Here is a 20,968-nt window from a genome sequence, read left to right as displayed (position 1 = left end):
ATACTGCCTTTTCTACCTATTGTGTCTGTCATCAGCTCTTGTGACCTGCATATAACTTCCCACTGTAGCACGCCATCCCTCCTGCACCATTCCACTTAGCTTCTGTGCTTAGATGAGGTTCCACTGAGTGCACAGTAAGGAATTCAGGCAGAAGAACTGCATGACGCTGTGGTTCCAACTCACATGTGGATAAGGATCTCCAAGTGAGAAATCCAGAGAATTTTGACCTGAGTTATTTTAGAAGGTGATGAAGAGAGAGAATTAAGCAAAAAAAAAAAAAAAGCAAACTTTCCAAATGATGTGGTGGTACATGCAGCACATTATTACAGTGTATTAGACACAGTGTGTGTGGCGTATTAGACACAGTGTGTGTGGCGTATTAGACACAGTGTGTGTGGCGTATTAGACACAGTGTGTGTGGCGTATTAGACACACTGTGTGTGTGGCGTATTAGACACAGTGTGCGTGGCGTATTAGACACAGTGTGTGTGGTGTATTAGACACAGTATGTGTGGCGTATTAGACACAGTGTGTGTGGCGTATTAGACACAGTGTGTGTGGTGTATTAGACACAGTGTGTGTGGTGTATTAGACACAGTGTGTGGCGTATTAGACACAGTGTGTGTGGTGTATTAGACACAGTGTGTGGTGTATTAGACACAGTGTGTGGTGTATTAGACACAGTGTGTGTGGCGTATGAGACACAGTGTGTGTGGTGTATTAGACACAGTGTGTGTGGTGTATGAGACACAGTGTGTGTGCGTATTAGACACAGTGTGTGTGGTGTATGAGACACAGTGTGTGTGGTGTATGAGACACGTGTGTGTGGTGTAGAACACAGTGTGTGGGTGTATTAGACACAGTGGTGTGGTGTATTAGACACAGTGTGTGTGTGTATGAGACACAGTGTGTGTGTGGTGTATGAGACACAGTGTGTGTGGCGTATTAGACACAGTGTGTGTGGTGTATGAGACACAGTGTGTGTGGTGTATGAGACACAGTGTGTGTGGTGTATGAGACACAGTGTGTGTGGTGTATTAGACACAGTGTGTGTGGTGTATTAGACACAGTGTGTGGTGTATTAGACACAGTGTGTGGTGTATTAGACACAGTGTGTGTGGTGTATGAGACACAGTGTGTGTGGTGTATTAGACACAGTGTGTGTGGCGTATGAGACACAGTGTGTGTGGTGTATTAGACACGGTGTGTGTGGGGTATTAGACACAGTGTGTGTGGCGTATTAGACACAGTGTGTGTGGTGTATTAGACACAGTGTGTGTGGTGTATTAGACACGGTGTGTGTGGTGTATTAGACACAGTGTGTGTGGTGTATTAGACACAGTGTGTGTGGTGTATTAGACACGGTGTGTGTGGTGTATTAGACACAGTGTGTGTGGTGTATTAGACACAGTGTGTGTTTTGGTGTATTAGACACCAGTGTGTGTGGTGTATGAGACACAGTGTGTGTGGCGTTATGAGACACAGTGTGTGTGTTGTTATTAGACACAGTGTGTGTGGCGTATTAGACACGGTGTGTGTGTGGCGTATTAGACACAGTGTGTGTGGCGTATTAGACACAGTGTGTGTGGCGTATTAGACACAGTGTGTGTGGTATGGAACAGTGTGTGTGGCGTATGAGACACAGTGTGTGTGGTGTATTAGACACAGTGGGTGTGGCGTATTAGACACGGTGTGTGGTGTATATTAGACACGGTGTGTGTGGTGTATTAGACACAGTGTGTGTGGTGTATTAGACACAGTGTGTGTGGTGTATTAGACACAGTGTGTGGTTGTATTAGACACAGTGTGTGTGGTGTATTAGACACGGTGTGTGTGTGTGTATTAGACACAGTGTGTGTGGCGTATTAGACACAGTGTGTGTGGTGTATTAGACACGGTGTGTGGTGTTTATTAGACACAGTGTGTGTGGGTTGTATTAGACACAGTGTGTGTGGTGTATGAGACACAGTGTGTGTGGCGTATTAGACACAGTGTGTGTGGTGTATTAGACACAGTGGTGTGGCGTATTAGACACAGTGGTGTGTGTGTATTAGACACGGTGTGTGTGGTGTATTAGACACAGTGTGTGTGGTGTATTAGACACAGTGTGTGTTGTATTAGACCAGTGTGTGGTGTATTAGACACCAGTGTGTGTGGTGTATTAGACACGGTGTGTGGTGTATTAGACACAGTGTGTGTGGCGATTAGACACAGTGTGTGGTGTATTAGACACGGTGGTGTGGTGTATTAGACACAGTGTGTGTGGTGTATTAGACACAGTGTGTGTGCGTATTAGACACAGTGTGTGTGGTGTATGAACACAGTGTGTGTGGCGTATTAGACACCAGTGTGTGTGGTGTATTAGACACAGTGTGTGTGGTGTATGAGACACAGTGTGTGTGGTGTATGAGACACAGTGTGTGTGGTGTATTAGACACAGTGTGTGTGGCGTATTAGACACAGTGTGTGTGGTGTATGAGACACAGTGTGTGTGGTGTATTAGACACAGTGTGTGTGGTGTATTAGACACAGTGTGTGTGGTGTATTAGACGGTGTGTGTGGTGTATTAGACACAGTGTGTGTGGCGTATTAGACACAGTGTGTGTGGTGTATTAGACACAGTGTGTGTGGTGTATTAGACACAGTGTGTGTGGTGTATTAGACACAGTGTGTGTGGTGTATTAGACACAGTGTGTGTGGCGTATTAGACACAGTGTGTGTGGTGTATGAGACACAGTGTGTGTGGTGTATTAGACACAGTGTGTGGTGTATGAGACACAGTGTGTGTGGTGTATGGACACAGGTGTGTGGCGTATTAGACACAGTGTGTGGGTATGAGACACAGTGTGTTGGTGTATGAGACACAGTGTGTGTGGTGTATTAGACACAGTGTGTGTGGTGTATGAGACACAGTGTGTGTGGTGTATGAGACACAGTGTGTGGCGTATTAGACACAGTGTGTGTGGCGTATTAGACACAGTGTGTGGTGTATGAGACACAGTGTGTGTGGCGTATTAGACACAGTGTGTGTGGTGATGAGACACAGGTGTGTGGCGTATTAGACACAGTGTGTGGTGGTATTAGACACAGTGTGTGTGTGTATTAGACACAGTGTGTGTGGCGTATTAGACAGTGTGTGTGGTGTATGAGACACAGTGTGTGTGGTGTATGAGACACAGGTGTGTGGTGTATGAGACACAGTGTGTGGTGTATTGACACAGTGTGTGTGTGTATTAGACACAGTGTGTGTGGTGTATGAGACACAGTGTGTGTGGTGTATGAGACACAGTGTGTGTGGCGTATGAGACACAGTGTGTGTGGTGTATGAGACACAGTGTGTGTGGTGTATTAGACACAGTGTGGTGGCGTATTAGACACGGTGTGTGTGGTGTATTAGACACGGTGTGTGGCGTATTAGACACAGTGTGTGTGGCGTATTAGACACAGTGTGTGTGGCGTATTAGACACAGTGTGTGTGGTGTATTAGACACAGTGTGTGTGGCGTATTAGACACAGTGTGTGGTGTATTAGACACAGTGTGTGTGGTGTATTAGACACAGTGTGTGTGGCGTATTAGACACAGTGTGTGTGGCGTATGAGACACAGTGTGTGTGGCGTATAGACACAGTGTGTGTGGCGTATTAGACACGTGTGGTGGCGTATTAGACACGTGTGTGTGGCGTATTAGACACGTGTGTGTGGCGTATTAGACACGGTGTGTGTGCGTATTAGACACGGTGTGTGTGGCGTATTAGACACGGTGTGTGTGGCGTATTAGACACGGTGTGTGGCGTATTAGACAGTGTGTGTGGCGTATTAGACACGGTGTGTGGCGTATTAGACACGGTGGTGTGCGTATTAGACACGTGTGTGTGGCGTATTAGACACGGTGTGTGGCGTATTAGACACGGTGTGTGTGGCGTATTAGACACGGTGTGTGTGGCGTATTAGACACGGTGTGTGTGGCGTATTAGACACGGTGTGTGTGGCGTATTAGACACGGTGTGTGTGGCGTATTAGACACGGTGTGTGTGGCGTATTAGACACGGTGTGTGTGGAGTATTAGACACGGTGTGTGGTATAACACGGGGTGTGTGCCTATTAGACACGGTGTGTGTGGCGTATTAGACAACGGTTGTGTGTGGCGTATATAGACACGGTGTGTGTGGCGTATTAGACACGGTGTGTGTGGCGTATTAGACAACGGTGTGTGTGGGCGTATTAGACACGGTGTGTGTGGCGTATTAGACACGGTGTGTGTGGCGTATTAGACACGGTGTGTGTGGCGTTATTAGACACGGTTGTGTGTGGCGTATTAGACACGGTGTGTGTGGCGTATTAGACACGGTGTGTGTGCGTATTAGACACGGTGTGTGTGGCGTATTAGACACGGTGTGTGTGGCGTATTAGACACGGTGTGTGTGGCGTATTAGACACGGTGTGTGTGGCGTATTAGACACGGTGTGTGGCGTATTAGACACGGTGTGTGTGGCGTATTAGACACGGTGTGTGTGGCGTATTAGACACGGTGTGTGTGGCGTATTAGACACGGTGTGTGTGGCGTATTAGACACGGTGTGTGTGGCGTATTAGACACGGTTTGTGTGGCGTATTAGAACGGTGTGTGTGGCTATTAGACACAGTGTGTGTGGCGTATTAGACACGGTGTGTGTTGGCGTATTAGACACAGTGTGTGTGCGTCGTATTATAGGACACGGTGTGCTGTGGTGTATTAGACCGGTGTGTGTGGTGTATTAGACACGGTGTGTGTGGTGTATTAGACACGGTGTGTGTGGTGTATTAGACACAGTGTGTGTGGTGTATTAGACAACGGTGTGTGTGGCGTATTGACACAGTGTTGTGGCGTATTAGACACAGTGTGTGTGGTGTATTAGACACGGTGTGTGGTGGTGTATTAGACCACGGTGTGTGTGTGGTGTATTAGACACAGTGTGTGTGGTGTATTAGACACAGTGTGTGTGGTGTATGAGACACAGTGATCCTGTAGTACACAGGGCTCGATTAAACAATTACTCTTCTTGGAAAACAAATGTTGCATTGCTTCCCACATAAACTCAAGCATTACATATGGAAGTAAGTCACCCAGAGGGATAAATCTGAGGAAAGATCTGACAATGCTCTACTATTTCCTACAGATTTCTTTCTGCGCTCTCTCTCTCTCTCTCTCTCTCTCTCTCTCTCTCTGACACACAGACTGTCAAGTGAAAAGATTCCACATTCTGACTTTACATAAACATGCACATTATTTTTTTAGAGTTCTGTTAAGATTGGATATGAAAATGGATGGTGTGAAAGGTAGTAGTTTTATTAGCTCATCTGACTTCTCGGGTTCTTCTAAATATTTCTTTGTTGATATGACATCAACATAAACTTTCATGCTCACATTTCTTCTGTTTCTTGGAAGTGGTGTCATAAATGAAAGTACTTACTTTTCAACTTTCATCATCATAAATGTTTTCTAGTACCATAAGTGTTCTTCCCTTGAATATTTAACTATGTTAGGGGACATTAACATAACTTGACAATTTTAGATACTGGTAAATTTATTTTCTCTTCTTGAACTACCAAGGCACTGTTAATTCAGGTGGAAGGACATTCCATATATAACCCTGAGGTTCCTGTTGCTCACAAATTATTGTACAGCTCCGGTGCCTGTTTCCATGGTGCTTTTGTCTAGGAAGCAAGGCCATGTGAGTGCTATGAACCAGAGATTCATTATAGAGATGAATCCACATGAAATTTAGGTAGAAGCTCAGAGGAAAGGCCTAAATGCAAATGGATAAAGGATCTCAACAAAGTCACTGGGGCTACAAGGGAGGAGTTGATGAAGACTAAAGAAGGCTATTGGTATAAGGAAAAAAGTTATTCTGACACTATTAAAGACATTGAAATAAAACAAAATTATGCTTATTTAAGAGGCTACTGCAATAGGAAATTTTGGTGCTGGAGAAAAATTCATCTCAACACTGGATACCGAAGAACAATCCAGGGGTGAAAGCTCAGTGAGTAGAAAATCAGTAAGGAGAGGAAAGGCCAGAGGCAAAGGGAATTCTGGGTAAATAAATTTGACAGGAGTCGTGCTGAAGGCAGATCAAGTTATCATATACCAAGCATGGGCATCTGCTAAACTGATTAGTAGGAGTCACACTAAAAACAGGTCTAAATAGCGAAGGAGAGGCCAAGACCTCAGGCCTAGTCAAGAAGGAGGCTTAGAGCAGCCTGCCTGGGGTTCAGTCAGATTGGAGTATTTCTTACTGGCTGTGTATCTAGAGATGGGCTTAAAGTCATTACGGGGTCAGTCCCCGGGGCCATTGGTTAGGAAGAAAAAGCACAAAGGGAGCAAAGACAAGCCCGAGAGGACAGTTGACATTCCACTATCAAGTCATGCATTCACCACGGCTGTGGGTCATTCACAGCTGCTGTGGGAGACCTGAATAGGCCAGGTCCTCCATCACAGCAACGTACACACCTGCGCTACAACTCATGGGAGAAGGAGGAAAAAGGCCTGCAGGACTCGGAGGGCCTGCTGTCCACCACACGGAGAGCTAACGGGTGTGTGGGAAGCACAAGTCATAGCCAGGGCTCTGAACTGAGCCTCCAAATACAGAGCTTTCCCCAGCCCTTCTGCCTCCCAATCTCAAGCAAATCACTCTTGTCACCAGCCTGACTGGGAACCATGCGAAGAATTCTGGGAAACTCAACTGTAGCCTAGCTAAACTGGCACAGAATAAAGCCATCGGCATGGCCAGAAGCAATTTCATAGAAAGCCATCCTCAAATAAATGTAAGCCTCTCAAAGCAATTCCAATAAGAAAGTCTATCGCAATACACAGCTTTAATATACAGGGGGAGGAGGTCCCCCTCAGTCACAGACATAGGGGAGGGGAATGGGGGGGAAGCGGAGGGAGGGAGGAATGGGAGGATACAAAGGATGGGCTTAACAACTGAGATGTAATTTGAATAAATTAATAAGAAAAAAGGGAAAAAATACACAGCGTTAATTACCATGCTCATCTGTAACATTTTCTCCAACTTTTTTAATGGAGAAAACATTGCTACTAGCAAAAAAAAAAAAGGAACTTATTGACTCTTTTTCTTTAAATATTTTATTAATTTATTCATATTACATCTCAATTGTTATCCCATCCCTTGTATCCTCCCAATCCTCCCTCCCTCCTGCTTTCCTCTTACTCCCCTCCCCTATGACTGTGACTGAGGGGGACCTCCTCCCCCTGTATATGCTCATAGGGTATCAAGTCTCTTCTAGGCAGTCTGTTATTCTTCCTCTGAGTGCCACCAGGCCTCCCCATCAAGGGGACATGGTCAAAAATGGGGTACCAGAGTTCGTGTGAAAGTCAGTCCTCACTCTCCACTCAACGGTGGAGAATGTCCCATCCATCAGCTAGATCTGGGTAGGGGTTCAAAGTTTACTGCCCGTACTGTCCTTAGCTGGTGCCATAGTTTGAGCAGGACCCCTGGGCCCAGATCTGCCCGTCATAATGTAGGTTTCTAGGACCCTCTGGATCCTTCTATTTACCCATTCTCCCATGCTTCTCTCACCTAAAGTCCCATTAGGATGTCCTCCCCTCTGACCCACTTTCCTGGTAAGTGAAGACTTTCATAGGACATGCCCCTTGGACTAATGTCTAGATATAAGTGAGTACATACCATTTGACTCTTTCTGCCTCTAGGTGAACTCACTCATTATGATCATTTCTAGTTCAATCCATTTGTCCACAAATTTCAGGAATTCCTTGTTTTTTAACAGCTGAGTAGTATTCCATAGTGTAAATATACCACAGTTTCTTTATCCATTCTTACTGAGGGACACTTAGGCTGTTTCCATGTTCTGGCTATTAAGAATAAGGCCGCTATCAACATGGTTGAGCATATGTCCCTGTTGTGGGTGGAGCATCTTCTGGGTATATTCCAAGGAGTGGAATAGCTGGGTCTTGATGAAGCCCTATTCCTAGTTTTCTGAGAAAGTGCCAGATAGATTTTTAAGAGGTGGCTGTACCAGTTTGCATTCCCACCAGCAATGGAAAAACGATAGCATCTTCAGACAAATGGTGCTGGTCTAACTGGATGTCTACATGTAGAGAAAATATGCAATTAGACCCATATTTGTCACCATACACAAACTCAGTTCCAAGTGGATGAAAGACCTCAACATAAAGACCAGACACATTAATCACTTAGAGGAAAAAGTGGGCGAAGGGCGTGGAACACATTGGCACAGGAGAACAACTTCCTGAACAGAACACACAACCAACAGCCCAGGCCTTAAGGTCACATTAACAAATGGGACCTCAGGAGGCTTGAGAAGGCTTCTGTAAGGCAGGAGAACCTGGCAACAGAACAAAGCGACAGCCTACAGACTGTAAAGATCTTCACCAGAAGTCTATATCTGACAAAGGTCTAATATCCAAAATATATAAAGAACTCAAGAAATTAAGCACCACCAAACCAAATAACCCAATTAAGAAACGGGGCTCAAAACTAAACAGAATTCTCAACAGAGGAATATCAAATGGCTGAGAAACACTTAAAAGAAATGCTCAACGTCATTAGTCATCAGAGAAGTTCAAATCAAAACAACACTGAGATTCCATCTTAACATTACACCCATCAGAATGGCTAAAATCAAAAATTCAAGTGACACCACATGCTGGCAAGGATGTGGAGAAAGGAACACTCCCTCATTGCTGTGGGAATGCAAACTGGTACAACCGTTTATTGACTAAAGTTTACTGCAATACTCAGTGTCTTACTACCCCACCCACTTTAAAGCATAAACCTACTTAAACAGTAACTATATTCATTCTACTTGAATGCCTTTTATCATCTTAGTCCTCATCACTGCTGCTCCTACTCCTCCTAAGGCAAAAGTATTTAAGCTCCAGGCCTGAAGCTCTTACTCCTCCCTGCAGCATGGGCTTGTAGCAACACCAGCAAATCTTTCAGGCAGGGCTATGTCAATCTGGACTTAGTTATGAACAAGATTTGAGTTCAAGTTCCATCTTACAAAGCTGATGGGCCTCATGCAAACTAGGACATGGGTGTGGTTTGCAAACCTCGCTCTGCTCTGAGCACACTCTCAGAGACCTGTAACCCCTCTGCCCTCCTCAGAAGATTCCCTTAGGGGAAAAGTGACAAGCTTGTCCTTGCCTGAAGCCAATCTTGATCCCCAGAGACATGTTTTCATGTAATACTGACACTGGCATTCCAGAGAAGTATATTCTCTCCAGCTTGTCAGGAATACCAAGAGTAAGCCTGAACACTTGTCAAATTTAATGGAACTTTCCAGAATTTGTCCCTTTTTAACTATCTTCACCTCACAGTAGCAATATATACTATAAGTCAGCTGATGATGAAGGTGAAAAGTTTTCAGGTGTAGAAGTAGAAGATCCGCTTCTGACCCAAACTAAACCCTAGGTATCGTTGTAGAAGATAAAGTTCACTCCCAAGGCCCTGGGTGATGGTGTCAAGTGTAAAGGAGGTTAACAGGTGACTTACACTTACCCATCATGATCCCTAACTACTCTTCTGCCCTCCTCCCTAAGACGCCATCACTTGGATCACAGCCCTGCAGTGTACAAGGCAGCCTCACTACAGAGACGATTGTCAACATACGGTATCCTTGAATCAAAATTACACATTTTTGTGTGGTTTTATAATCATGGTGGGTAGAAGATCATTAGAAACATTAAAGAAGACAGATAATTCAATTTGCTATCTTTTACTCTAATTTCTTTCTTTTTTTTTTTTTTTTTTGTATGTTGACAATTGAAATTTTAAGTATTTTTTAATATGAAGAATTAAATCTTCAGAAAATGCACCAAAGCTCCGTAGGTACTTGGTATATGGATATGTACTATGAATGCACAGGAATAATTGGTATATAGGATAATTTAATCATACTTCTCCTGAATTGTTTATTATGTAATATTTAAACTAGTTCATATTATATTCCATGACTTTATAAGAAAATATTTATTGCTATATTATCTCATTTATGTATATATGAAAAAATATATGAATTTTTACAGCAACTTGACTGATTTTTGTAACCGGGGTAAGTGAAACATTAAGAAAATATTTCTGCACTTCATTGTATATCTTTTGGTATGCTAATATTAGAAATAAAGAGAACAAGTTATACAGGAATAAAAAGAGAGGATTGTGCCCTCCACTGGCCTGGGTGGGCCTCCCCATCATGCCTCACTCTCACGTATTCTGAGATAAGGCTCCTTCCACCTTTCTGAATTTAGGGCGGCCCGACTCCTTTTCCTTCAAAAGAGACCATAGGAGAGTTCGTATTATTCAGGATCATGGTGAGATCTTGAAGACACAAATACAAAAGGCAGTTCTAAGCTCTAAGTTATGCTTATCAAATAAGCCAGGACATTCTCCTATCTAGTTTTGTTTCATCTACCCAGGATTAGTAATTTGCTCTTTTTTTTTCCCCCAAATCATTCCTGAGGTTTGACTAGATTTTCCCTGCTTCCCTACCCCTAACGTTACATTAAGAGAAACAGCTTAGTGAAAAACACCAGTCGGCTACATCTACATTTAAATTACCGAGAATCACGCAGACACCGCCTCCACCCTCAGCGGTAGCCGTAAGGTAATACAGTATTTTGAGCATGCAGAGACAGCTAAGGAGCAAGAGATCTGTTTGCTTCCCTCCCTCCCTTCACTCTGATTACCACCTCCCTAGTGCATAGATCGAAGCAAGTGGACGCTCGCAGGATCGCTGAAGAGTGGACGCTACACAATCAAAACGATCAACCTTTATTTGAACTGCTGAAAGTGCTTCAGGCTGACCAAGAAAAATCAGATATGCTTCTTATTAAACACAATATTGGAAATTGGCAACTAATGTTTAGAAGCTTTAATACTATCTCATGAGGATGTTGCCCGTTTCAAATACTTAATAAGATCTTCTCTCTCGCTCTTCTTTTTGATACCAGCAAAGATCATTTTAGTGCCCGGAATGTATTTCTTTGGGTTCTCCAAATATTCCATTAAAGTTGCTTCTGTCCAGACAATACCTATGAAGTCAAAAATAAGTATTACATCTTTGTAGTTACATTTTTAGGTCTCATTGTGTGATGTGACCACATATATGAACAAAAGGTTCACTCTGCGGGAAGACAGGTTAGCTAATAATATAGTCTGACTCCTAAGAAAATTCCGGAAATAGGGTCTATTACTTTTCTTTGATTCTCTATAGAAATCCAATAGTCGCGTGCTCTTAAGGATCACCCAGCTATGAACACATAGACATGCTGTGCCTATGAAGTGGCTCCTGCTCCCAGAATCAGTGTCCCTTCTAGAGAAGATCTCAGTATCATGTATTCCATGAAAATGGGTAAAATCATGGCCCAAATAAGAAAGTAACTTGCCCTAACATGGGAAGGCTACCTGAAGTCAAGAAACTTGCACCACTGAGCAGAGAGATGGCCCAGTGGGTAAAAGCACCATGCAAGCCTAACAACCTGAGTGCAACTCCCAGAGCCCAAAACACACGGAGAGAACCAAGTCCCCACAGATGTCCTCTCATCTCCACGTGTAAACTGTGGCATGTATGTTCCTGTGCACATGTGCATGTGTGAACACACACACACACACACACACAAGGGCAGATTGGAACTGTGCAGCTGGAGCCACCATCAGAATTTTAGTGAAGTACTGACACTTGCTACAATTTTGATGGGCCTTGAAAGCATTTTGCAAGCTGAAGGCACACAGACACATGCAGTAGCATGTTACATGATTTCTTGTACATGAAACAGCCAATGTGCAAATCCAAAGAGGCACACAGATGTTTAGCAGTCATCAAGGAACAGAGCTAGGAGGGAGTGAGGAGATGTCACCTAACAGACAAAGGTGCTCTGAAGGCCAGGCACCAGGGACACAAGCACTCAGGAGGCAAAGGGAGAGGCATAGGGAGGGAGGGAGAGAGAGGGAAGAGAGAGAAGAGAGAGAGAGAGAGAGAGAGAGAGAGAGGAAGGCCAGGCACAGGGGCACAAGCACTCAGGAGGGAGAGGGAGAGGGAGGGAAGAAGGGAGGGAGGGAGAGAGGGAGGGAGGAAGAAAGAGAGAGAGAGGAAGGCCAGGCACAGGGGCACAAGCACTCAGGAGGGAGAAGGAGAGGGAGGGAAGAAGGGAGGGAGGGAGAGAGGGAGGGAGGGAGAAAGAGAGAGAGAGGAAGGCCAGGCACAGGGGCACAAGCACTCAGGAGGGAGAGTCAGAGGGAGAGAGGGAGGGAGAGTGGGAGGTAGGGAGGGAGGGAGAGAGTCTTGAAACCAGGGAAAAGTGATGATTTACAATATCATGAATTCTAAACATTAATAAACACATACTCTAAAATAACTAACTAAATGTCATAATAGTTTCACTCCAATAAAAAAATAAAAGGCAATGTAGAATAGTGGCGTGTAGTACATGCCTATAGTCCCAGCACTTGCAAGATGATCGCGGTGAACTTGAGGCTGAGCTGGGGCTACAAGTGAGTTCAAAGTCTGTCTGGACTATACTCAGAGACCCTTGTCAAATACTAGTGATCTGATATTCTAGTCTGTATGACATTAGGCCACCAAGAAAAGCTCAAAATAGAGTTGTCCTCTAAGAACATTCAATGTGCTAATCTAAGTATATTTATATATGTGTGTGTGCACACACACGTACAAACACAAACATACATGAAACAAATTGATTTGCAAAAATAGTACCGTCTTTTCTAGCTGTTTTAATTACAATTCTAAAATGCTTTCTCATGTTACTGTTTAACTCCCTTCTACCAGCAAATAACTGACAAATTGTAAAATATACTTTCAAACTACATAGTCCCTTACCCTGTCAAGAGTCACTACTACTAATACAATCAATACTGTGATCGTGCCCTTAAAATATTCTCTTTTTAGGGGGCTGGAGAGATGGCTCAGAGGTTAAGAGCATGGACTGTTCTTCCAAAGGTCCTGAGTTCCATTTCCAGCAACCACACGGTGGCTCACAATCATCTATAATGAGATCTGGTGCCCTCTTCTGGCCTTCAGGCAGAACACTGTGTACTTAATAAATAAATAAATAAATCTCTTGTAAAAGACGTTCATTAAAAATAGTCTCTTTTTAGATTCAACTCATACTTTTTCAAGATAAAAGTAACATATAAAACAATCTACATGAACAAAAACTTATGCAATGAAAGATTGTTCTGATAGAAATGATAACGAGTTATCTAAATCCAGATCCGGTACAAAATTCAGCATTTCAATTAGCAGAAGCACCACAGTCTGTTTCTAGGCGGACAGCAGAACGCCAAGCCCTGCACATTCTTTTCTGAACCCAGATCTCTGAGCGACATCCACAGCTTCGAGCCTTTACCTTTGTTCTTGTTCGCATCAGTGTAAGAAAACCCAGGTGCTTGTCCCGTCTTTCTGCCAAAAAGGCCCCAGAGATTTGGGCCTGTCTTGTGTTTTCCACCTTTTTCCACTGTGTGGCACTGAGCACATTTCTGAACAAAGATCTTCTTGCCTGCTTCAGCATCTCCCATTTTGTTCTGCAGTGAGACCTTAAACCACAGACCAAAGGAAATATCAGATTTTAAACCTGGAAAGAAATAAGAGATGGAAGGTTCCCGTTACTTCGGTTGAAGTGAACGCTAATGAAATTAGGCAAAAACATAACATGTAATGCACATACATGTCTGAGTGCTGAAAAACACAGGTGCATTACAGCATCCAGATTTACAGACATGTAACCATCTCATTCATCAGACTTTTGCTGTTGTTTTGGTCATGCTGTGTAGCCCTGGCTGGCCTGGAACTCTCTAAGTAGAGCAGGCTAGCCTCTAACTCACAATGATCCACCTGCATCTGCTTCCTGGATTAGAAGTGTGTTTTACCACACCCACCCAATCAAATTTATTTTAGATTTCTAGTCACAGCTTCTTCATAAACGCCTATTGATATAAACCTAGCTTTACCTCAGCCTTGGAAAAAATTATATTAATTCAAATACATATGCAAAAATTGAAACATGGCGGTCCCTTTACTTAAAAGAATAGACCAGCCATGAGAGGTAAACAGCATGTACCTTACACACTCGTCACAGCAGACAGGCACAGGAGATTAAAATCATAACACCATGTACCTTACACACTCATCACAGCAGACAGGCACAGGAGATTAAAATCATACAGAACAAAGTGGGGCCCCTTTCAGATACATGTGAAAGGGTCTCATACTTACTTTTCAGTCTTATCTGTAAACCAGTCTGCCAGATTAGGCCAAAAATTACTTGAAAGTAATAAAAAAAATAACATTCCTGAGCTCAGGCCACACTCACACATAATTATTATATGATATTAATATAGCATAAATCTATGGTATTAAGTGGGGGAAGTGAGATTCTGAACAAGGTACTTCGGCGACTACCAAAAAGTGAGATGGGTAACCAGACAAAGACTTCCTGTATCCTAAATGACATGAAAAGCATAATTTCAACATCATAAACTGGACATTGAGGGCTGGGAAGATGACTCAGCAGATAAAGTGAGCTGAGTCCCCAGCACCCATGTGAAAGCCCAGCATGGTGGAGCATGACTTTAACCCCACTGCTGTGAGAATGGAGACAGACGGGTCGTGAGAGCTCTGGCAACCCAGCAGACAGGGCTCTGGGCTCAGATGAGAGATCTTGTCTCTAGGTAAGATGGAGAAATAACATAGGAAGACATCCCAACATCTTCCTCTGGCATCCATGTATTCCAGCACACACATGCTCAACCATATATATGCATGCAAAAACTCCCCCTGCCACCACACACACACATACACATATTTATGCAGGCACACACACACATACATGCACACATATTTATGCAGGCACACACACACGCACACATATTTATGCAGGCACACACACACGCACACATATTTATGCAGGCACACACACACGCACACATATTTATGCAGGCACACACACACATACACATATTTATGCAGGCACACACACACGCACACATATTTATGCAGGCACACACACACATACATGCACACATATTTATGCAGGCACACACACACACGCACACATATTTATGCAGGCACACACACACATACATGCACACATATTTATGCAGGCACACACACACGCACACATATTTATGCAGGCACACACACATGCACACATATTTATGCAGGCACACACACACACGCACACATATTTATGCAGGCACACACACATACATGCACACATATTTATGCAGGCACACACACACGTAGAGAGCACACTAACATCTGACATGATAATGTCTCGCCCACCTGGGCTATGTTTCCCTACACTGTGTTCTGTGAAGAATGAGTAGAGGAAAGTCTGTGATTAAGACAGATTTAAACATAGCAAATTACTAGTACTAAAATTATGAAATTCTTAAGCCAGGCGTGGTGGCGCACGCCTTTAATCCCAGCACTCGGGAGGAAGAGGCAGGCGGATTGCTGTGAGTTCGAGGCCAGCCTGGTCTACAAAGTGAGTCCAGGATGGCCAAGGCTACACAGAGAAACCCTGTCTCGAAAAACCAAAAAAAAAAAAAAAATTATGAAATTCTTTGACAGTATAGTCCCAAGAATATACTTATTTACACAATCCTAAGAAACAAAAACTATTTGTATTAATTAAGCTCACAAAGTTGAAATATACAGTATTGAATAATGAAAGTTATTACACAAAGGCGAAACCAGCAGCTTCCTATTTTTTAAAAAAAAATCTCATCAGGAGCCAATAAGTATTATTAATCCACATTAAAGAAGACGGCAGGCTTTAGTGTGCAGCACTTAAAAACAAGTGATTTAGTATTCACTGGTAAGGTCTGATAAAAATCAAAATAAAAAATTTACTTTTTGGAAGAGAGAGTGACAGAATTCCAAAGAGTATTCAAAACGTTGCATTTAATTCCTACATGTATATGCTCTGTTAGTTATCCAAATATTTTCAAAATTCAGTGGGTCTTTGCTTAAAACCATAAAGCAGATAAATTCATCCACAAAAATTATGGAAATTTGTAAAATATATATAACTGTAAAGTCTGTATCATATCAGAGCAAAACACCATCTAAGTACTAAAGAGAGAATCTTTACTCCTGTGTATACAAGGCCATTTGATTTTGTGCCAATTAAATGTTACTAGTAACTTATAAAACTTTACTTATAAGCTATAGATTTTTACATCAAAGTCACTCACCACAAAATCTATGTTCTGTGTTCAAACCACCAGTGTTAGTCACAACTTTACTGTCACTGTCTTTAATTGTACAAGATTATTGTTGGAGCAGATACTGAGGGCTCAGCTCCAGGCAAATAAAACCAACAGATTCAGCAACGACAGGAAAAAGACTGACTTGTCATGAAACAATTTGATCCTCTCCCAGTATTTATGTATGTTGTTTTAATTGAAACTCCCACACCGTTCTGTTTTCCGAGTAAAGACTCAGGAGCCAGGTGCTGTAGTGAAAAACCTGCTAGCTCAGAGAGGCAGAGAAAGCACCCAGCTGACCTTCCTACTCAGTTCAGGTCCCAATGGAAAAGGCCAAAAGGCTCAGCTGACTGACCAGGAAGATAAGGTCAAAAAACCCAAGGCAAAGGCTTGCTAGCTCAAAGCCCGAAAAACTAAAGGCCAAGGAGCTGAAGACCTCAAGAGCTGGAGAGCTCAGAACTAAGAGTCAAAAAGCGAACAGCTAAAGAGCCCTTCCACTTCTGCATGCTGTCTTAAATACCCCTCAACTCCTTGCTCCGCCTCTTGACCTAGGGTTAACTTCATTAAATCATGGGTACAGATAGCTCTTGGATTAAAGGTGTGTGGTAGGGATCAACGACACTAAACAAAAGACAAGTTTTTACACTTCACAATCTCAGAGATTAAATTGGGATTGAATATCCTACAACATATTTATTTATTGTTCTTTTGTTTGTTTAAGACAGGGTCGTTTCAAGCCGGGCGTGGTGGCGTACGCTTTTAGTCTCAACACTCAGGAGGCAGAGGCAGGCGGATCGCTGTGAGTTCAAGGCCAGCCTGGTCTACAAAGCAAGTCCAGGACAGTCAAGCCTACACAGAGAAGCTCTGTCTCAAAAAACCAAAAAAAAAAAAGACAGGGTCTTTTCAAATTTTTTTGTTTATTATAATTTATTCACATTACATCCATATAGTTACCCCTCACTCCTATCTTCCCATTCCCACCCTCCCTTCCTCTTCTGTCCTATTCCCCTCCCCTAGAACTCTTGATGGGGAGGGATGCTCGTCCCCCACCATCTGACCACAGCCTATCAGGTCTCCTCAAGATAGTATGCATCCCTTTCCTCTGTGTGCCCGAAAGGCCGCCCTGCCATTGGAAAGCGATCAAATCTCTGGCACCAAAGCATGTCAGAGGCAGACCTCCCACACACACACACACACACAACATGGAGAATGAGCTGTCCATTGGCTACATCTGAACAAGGAGTCTAGGTTCTCTGTATGCACTGTCCTTAGTTGGTGCATCAGTGTGTGAAGGTCCCCCTGGGTCCAGATCCAAGGACCTTGATGGTCTCCTTGTAGAACTCCTGACCTATCCAGGTCCTTCCATCCCCCCACTCTTCCCTACAACTCTCAGTGCTCTGCCCAGAGTCCCAGCATCTGTGCTCATCTCCAGCTGGGGGGAGCCTCTCAGAGGACATCTATGTTGAGCTAATATCCACTTATAAGTGAGTATATTCCATACATGTCTTTCTGGGTCTGGGTTACCTCACTCAGGATGATCATTTCTAGTTCCATCCATTTGCCTGCAAATTTCAAGATTTCCTTGTTTTTAATGGCTGAGTAGTATTCCATTGTGTAAATGTACCACAGTTTCTTTATCCATTTTTCGGTTGAGGGACACCTAGGTTGTTTCCAGAGTCTGGCAATTACGAATAAAGCTGCTATGAACATAGTTGGGCAAACGCCCTTGTTGTATGGTGGAGCATCTTTCGGGTATATGCCCATGACTGGTATAACTGGGTCTTGAGGTAGTACTATTCCCAAATTTTCTGAGAAAGCACCAGATTGATTTCCAAAATGTAGAAATTTGCACTCATACCAGCAATGGAGGGGTGTTCCCCTTTCTCCACATCCTCGAAAGCATGTGCTGTCACTTGAGTGTTTGATCTTAGCCATTCTGACGGGTGTAGGTTGGAATCTGAGTCATTTTGATTTGCATTTCCCTGATGACTAGGGACGTTGAGCATTTCTTTAAGTGCTTCTCAGCCATTTGATATTCCTCTATTGGGAATTCTCTGTTTAGCTCTGTACCCCATTTTCTAATTGGATTATTTAGTTTGGTGGTATTTAATTTCTTGAGTTCTTTACATGTTTTGGATATGAGCCCTTGAGACAGTCCAGTTCATGTGGCCTTGGATTCACAATGTAGCTCCTGCTGGCTGCCTTCAAACCCCCAGTCCTCCTGCCTTCCAGGTGTGGAGGTTATAGAAGGCCCACATGGCCACAGGTGGCTTTTACCAGTTCTTAGTATGTAAGAAGAACTAGGCAAAGGGTGATGTGTTACTACGAGAATGACTATTCTGGGCTGGAGGGATGGCTCAGTGGTTAAGAGCGCCGCCTGCTCTTCCAGAGGTCCTGAGTTCAATTCCCAGCAACCACATGGTGGCTCACAACCATCTCTAATGTGATCTGATACCCTCTTCTGCAGATAAAGCACTCATATGCAATAAATAAAATAAATAAATCCTAAAAAAAAAGAATTATTCTGCAATAATCTCGATACTAGTGAACAGCAAGAGTAGGAGACATTTGTATGCCTGAGCTCTAAGCCGTTTGTGTAGCATTAGCACACTGACCCTTCAGGGCAGCTCTGAGAGGTACTGACTCGTTTATTCTTACATATGAGCAGACAAGACACATGGAAATTGACCTATTTCAGGTCACAAGTGATGAGTAAAGGAGAAAAATAAAGGGATGGGAAGCATGAAATCTCTAATCCTCCAAGTGTGACTCCCTTAGGGCACTTTGTTGAATACGGCAACTAACACATCACATATGCTTTAACTGTTTTGTACGTCAAGAAGACTGGGTGATATCAACAGGCCAATATATACTACACTCCACAACTTTGTGTGTCTGTGTGTGTGCTATTATTTGGTTGCAGTTTGCTGTGGGGTTTTGCTGTTGCTGCTGCAGCTGCTGCTGCTTTTGTTTTGTTATTTTGGGGTATTTTATTTTGTATTCTTGGTTCAGGGGATTTTGTTGTTGTATTGGTTTTTTGGGAAAGAACTTAAAGTCGGGTGGGTAGGGAAGGGAAAGGATCTGGAAGGACTTGGAGAAGGCTGAAAATATGATTAAAGTATATTTAAATTCAGAAAGTTTTAAATAATAAAAATATACAATGTTTTAAATTTTGGCAAAATAGCATCTTGTTTTGCATTTTAGCAGGGCCAGGGATCAAACCAAGGGCATCACACACACTAGACAAGCCCTCTGCTACTTTTCAGCCCGGATATAGTTTTTAATACTGCTATATACTATGGACCGCCTAACTTTTCATGAACACATAGGTAAGGTGAGGACAGTCCAAGGCACCAATAAAGCGTCTAAATTTTTATGAAGTCCAAATAAGTAAAATGATGAATGAGGAAGAGGAAGCTCACAACAATATTTTAAGGATAAGTACTAGACAGTTGGGGGGAAGAGAAAGCACTTCTCCCATGTGCTTGAGATAATGTGACTGACGAATCCTTCAGCGGCGTCTATATTCCCACCCCCTGGGCAGTTGCGATATTTGAAACCGTGACCTGGAACAAGAAGCTATCTTCCCAAATGCCCAGCCCTCCGTATCAACATCAGTGGCCAACATCAGTGGAAATCTTTACCAAGCTATAGTCGACGCCCAGGTAGGCGGAGACACTACCGAGGGTCCTAGCAAGAATATATTCTTTTGTTGTTCATAGAAGCGTCGGCCCCTGGGCTGGGGACCGTTGAACGCTTCTCTCTGGGTACAACTAACTAGGCCTTCGTTACATCCACCCACAATCAGGGCTCACAGGACAAATCTGCCAGCCCGCTGTCTCCCAGCCAACGAGCACCTACCACAATCACAGCAGCGGTGCCCTGTGCCACCGTTGGTCCCCTGATGCAGTGAAGCCAAGATTCAAGGTGCCACCCCTGCGGCCAAGGGCAAGTCCTACCGGCTGGATCGAGCACCAGTTGATGGTGGGCTCCATCCTCGCTGCTGATTGGCTGTAAGATCCCGCGAGATTCCCAACTCTCGCAGAGGCTGGATGTCCCTCCAGCCTAACCGTCCCGGGCCTGTTTGTTCGTTTACCCTTTACCTAAGCAAAGACCTAAACTGTCTACATATATTTAACAGTATGTATAAAGTCTTGTGTGGAGCAGCAACTTTGTTTCACGAATGGCCCAAGAACAGTTGGTCGCTACAGTCAAGTCCTATTAATGAAATGTTCACTCTAAGCAAAGTGGTGTGTCAATTACGCTAAAAGTGCTAATACTGAGCCCTACATTCCCAACTGGTCATGAGTTACAGTCTGGCTGTGGCAAGCAGTTAAAAGTACAACAAACTTAAATTATTACGAAATAAACTCAATGTAGTGATACACTCCTGTACTCTTACCCTCAGGAGACTAAGGCAGGAGGATCACCATGAGTTCTAGGTCAGCCTTACTACAAAGTGAGACCTTGTCTCAAAAGCGTTAAGGAAAGTATCGCCAATAAACTACATGAAAATAGAATAATACATGAACTGACAGACAGTTGCAAGATGCTAACGGCCAAGAGTGGTCTAGAGAAGAAATTGAAATAGAGCAAAAGTTCCTGGAAAAATAAAGGAAGGTGACCGAGAAGGAAGGGTTGAGATGAAAGACACGGGATTAAAGGAAGAAATTCAGCATTATGTTTAGAAAAAATAAG

At 43.4% G+C, this 20,968-nt stretch overlaps 1 protein-coding gene across 1 annotated transcript; it reads right to left on the bottom strand.

The window, feature by feature from the left end:
- Positions 1 to 10,924: 10,924 nt before the first annotated feature.
- Positions 10,925 to 20,222, bottom strand: LOC127206868 (cytochrome c, testis-specific). Its single transcript, XM_051166160.1, has 3 exons — positions 20,132 to 20,222; positions 13,408 to 13,632; positions 10,925 to 11,073 (listed from the first exon to the last, which is right to left on the bottom strand). Exons 2-3 carry the CDS (start codon positions 13,574 to 13,576, stop codon positions 10,925 to 10,927), a joined length of 318 nt encoding a protein of 105 aa, XP_051022117.1. The 5' UTR covers positions 13,577 to 13,632; positions 20,132 to 20,222.
- Positions 20,223 to 20,968: the final 746 nt, after the last annotated feature.

Source organism: Acomys russatus, chromosome 24, assembly GCF_903995435.1.
Source record: "Acomys russatus chromosome 24, mAcoRus1.1, whole genome shotgun sequence".
Lineage (NCBI taxonomy): Eukaryota > Metazoa > Chordata > Mammalia > Rodentia > Muridae > Acomys > Acomys russatus.
This window is presented reverse-complemented; position numbering and strand designations above follow the sequence as displayed.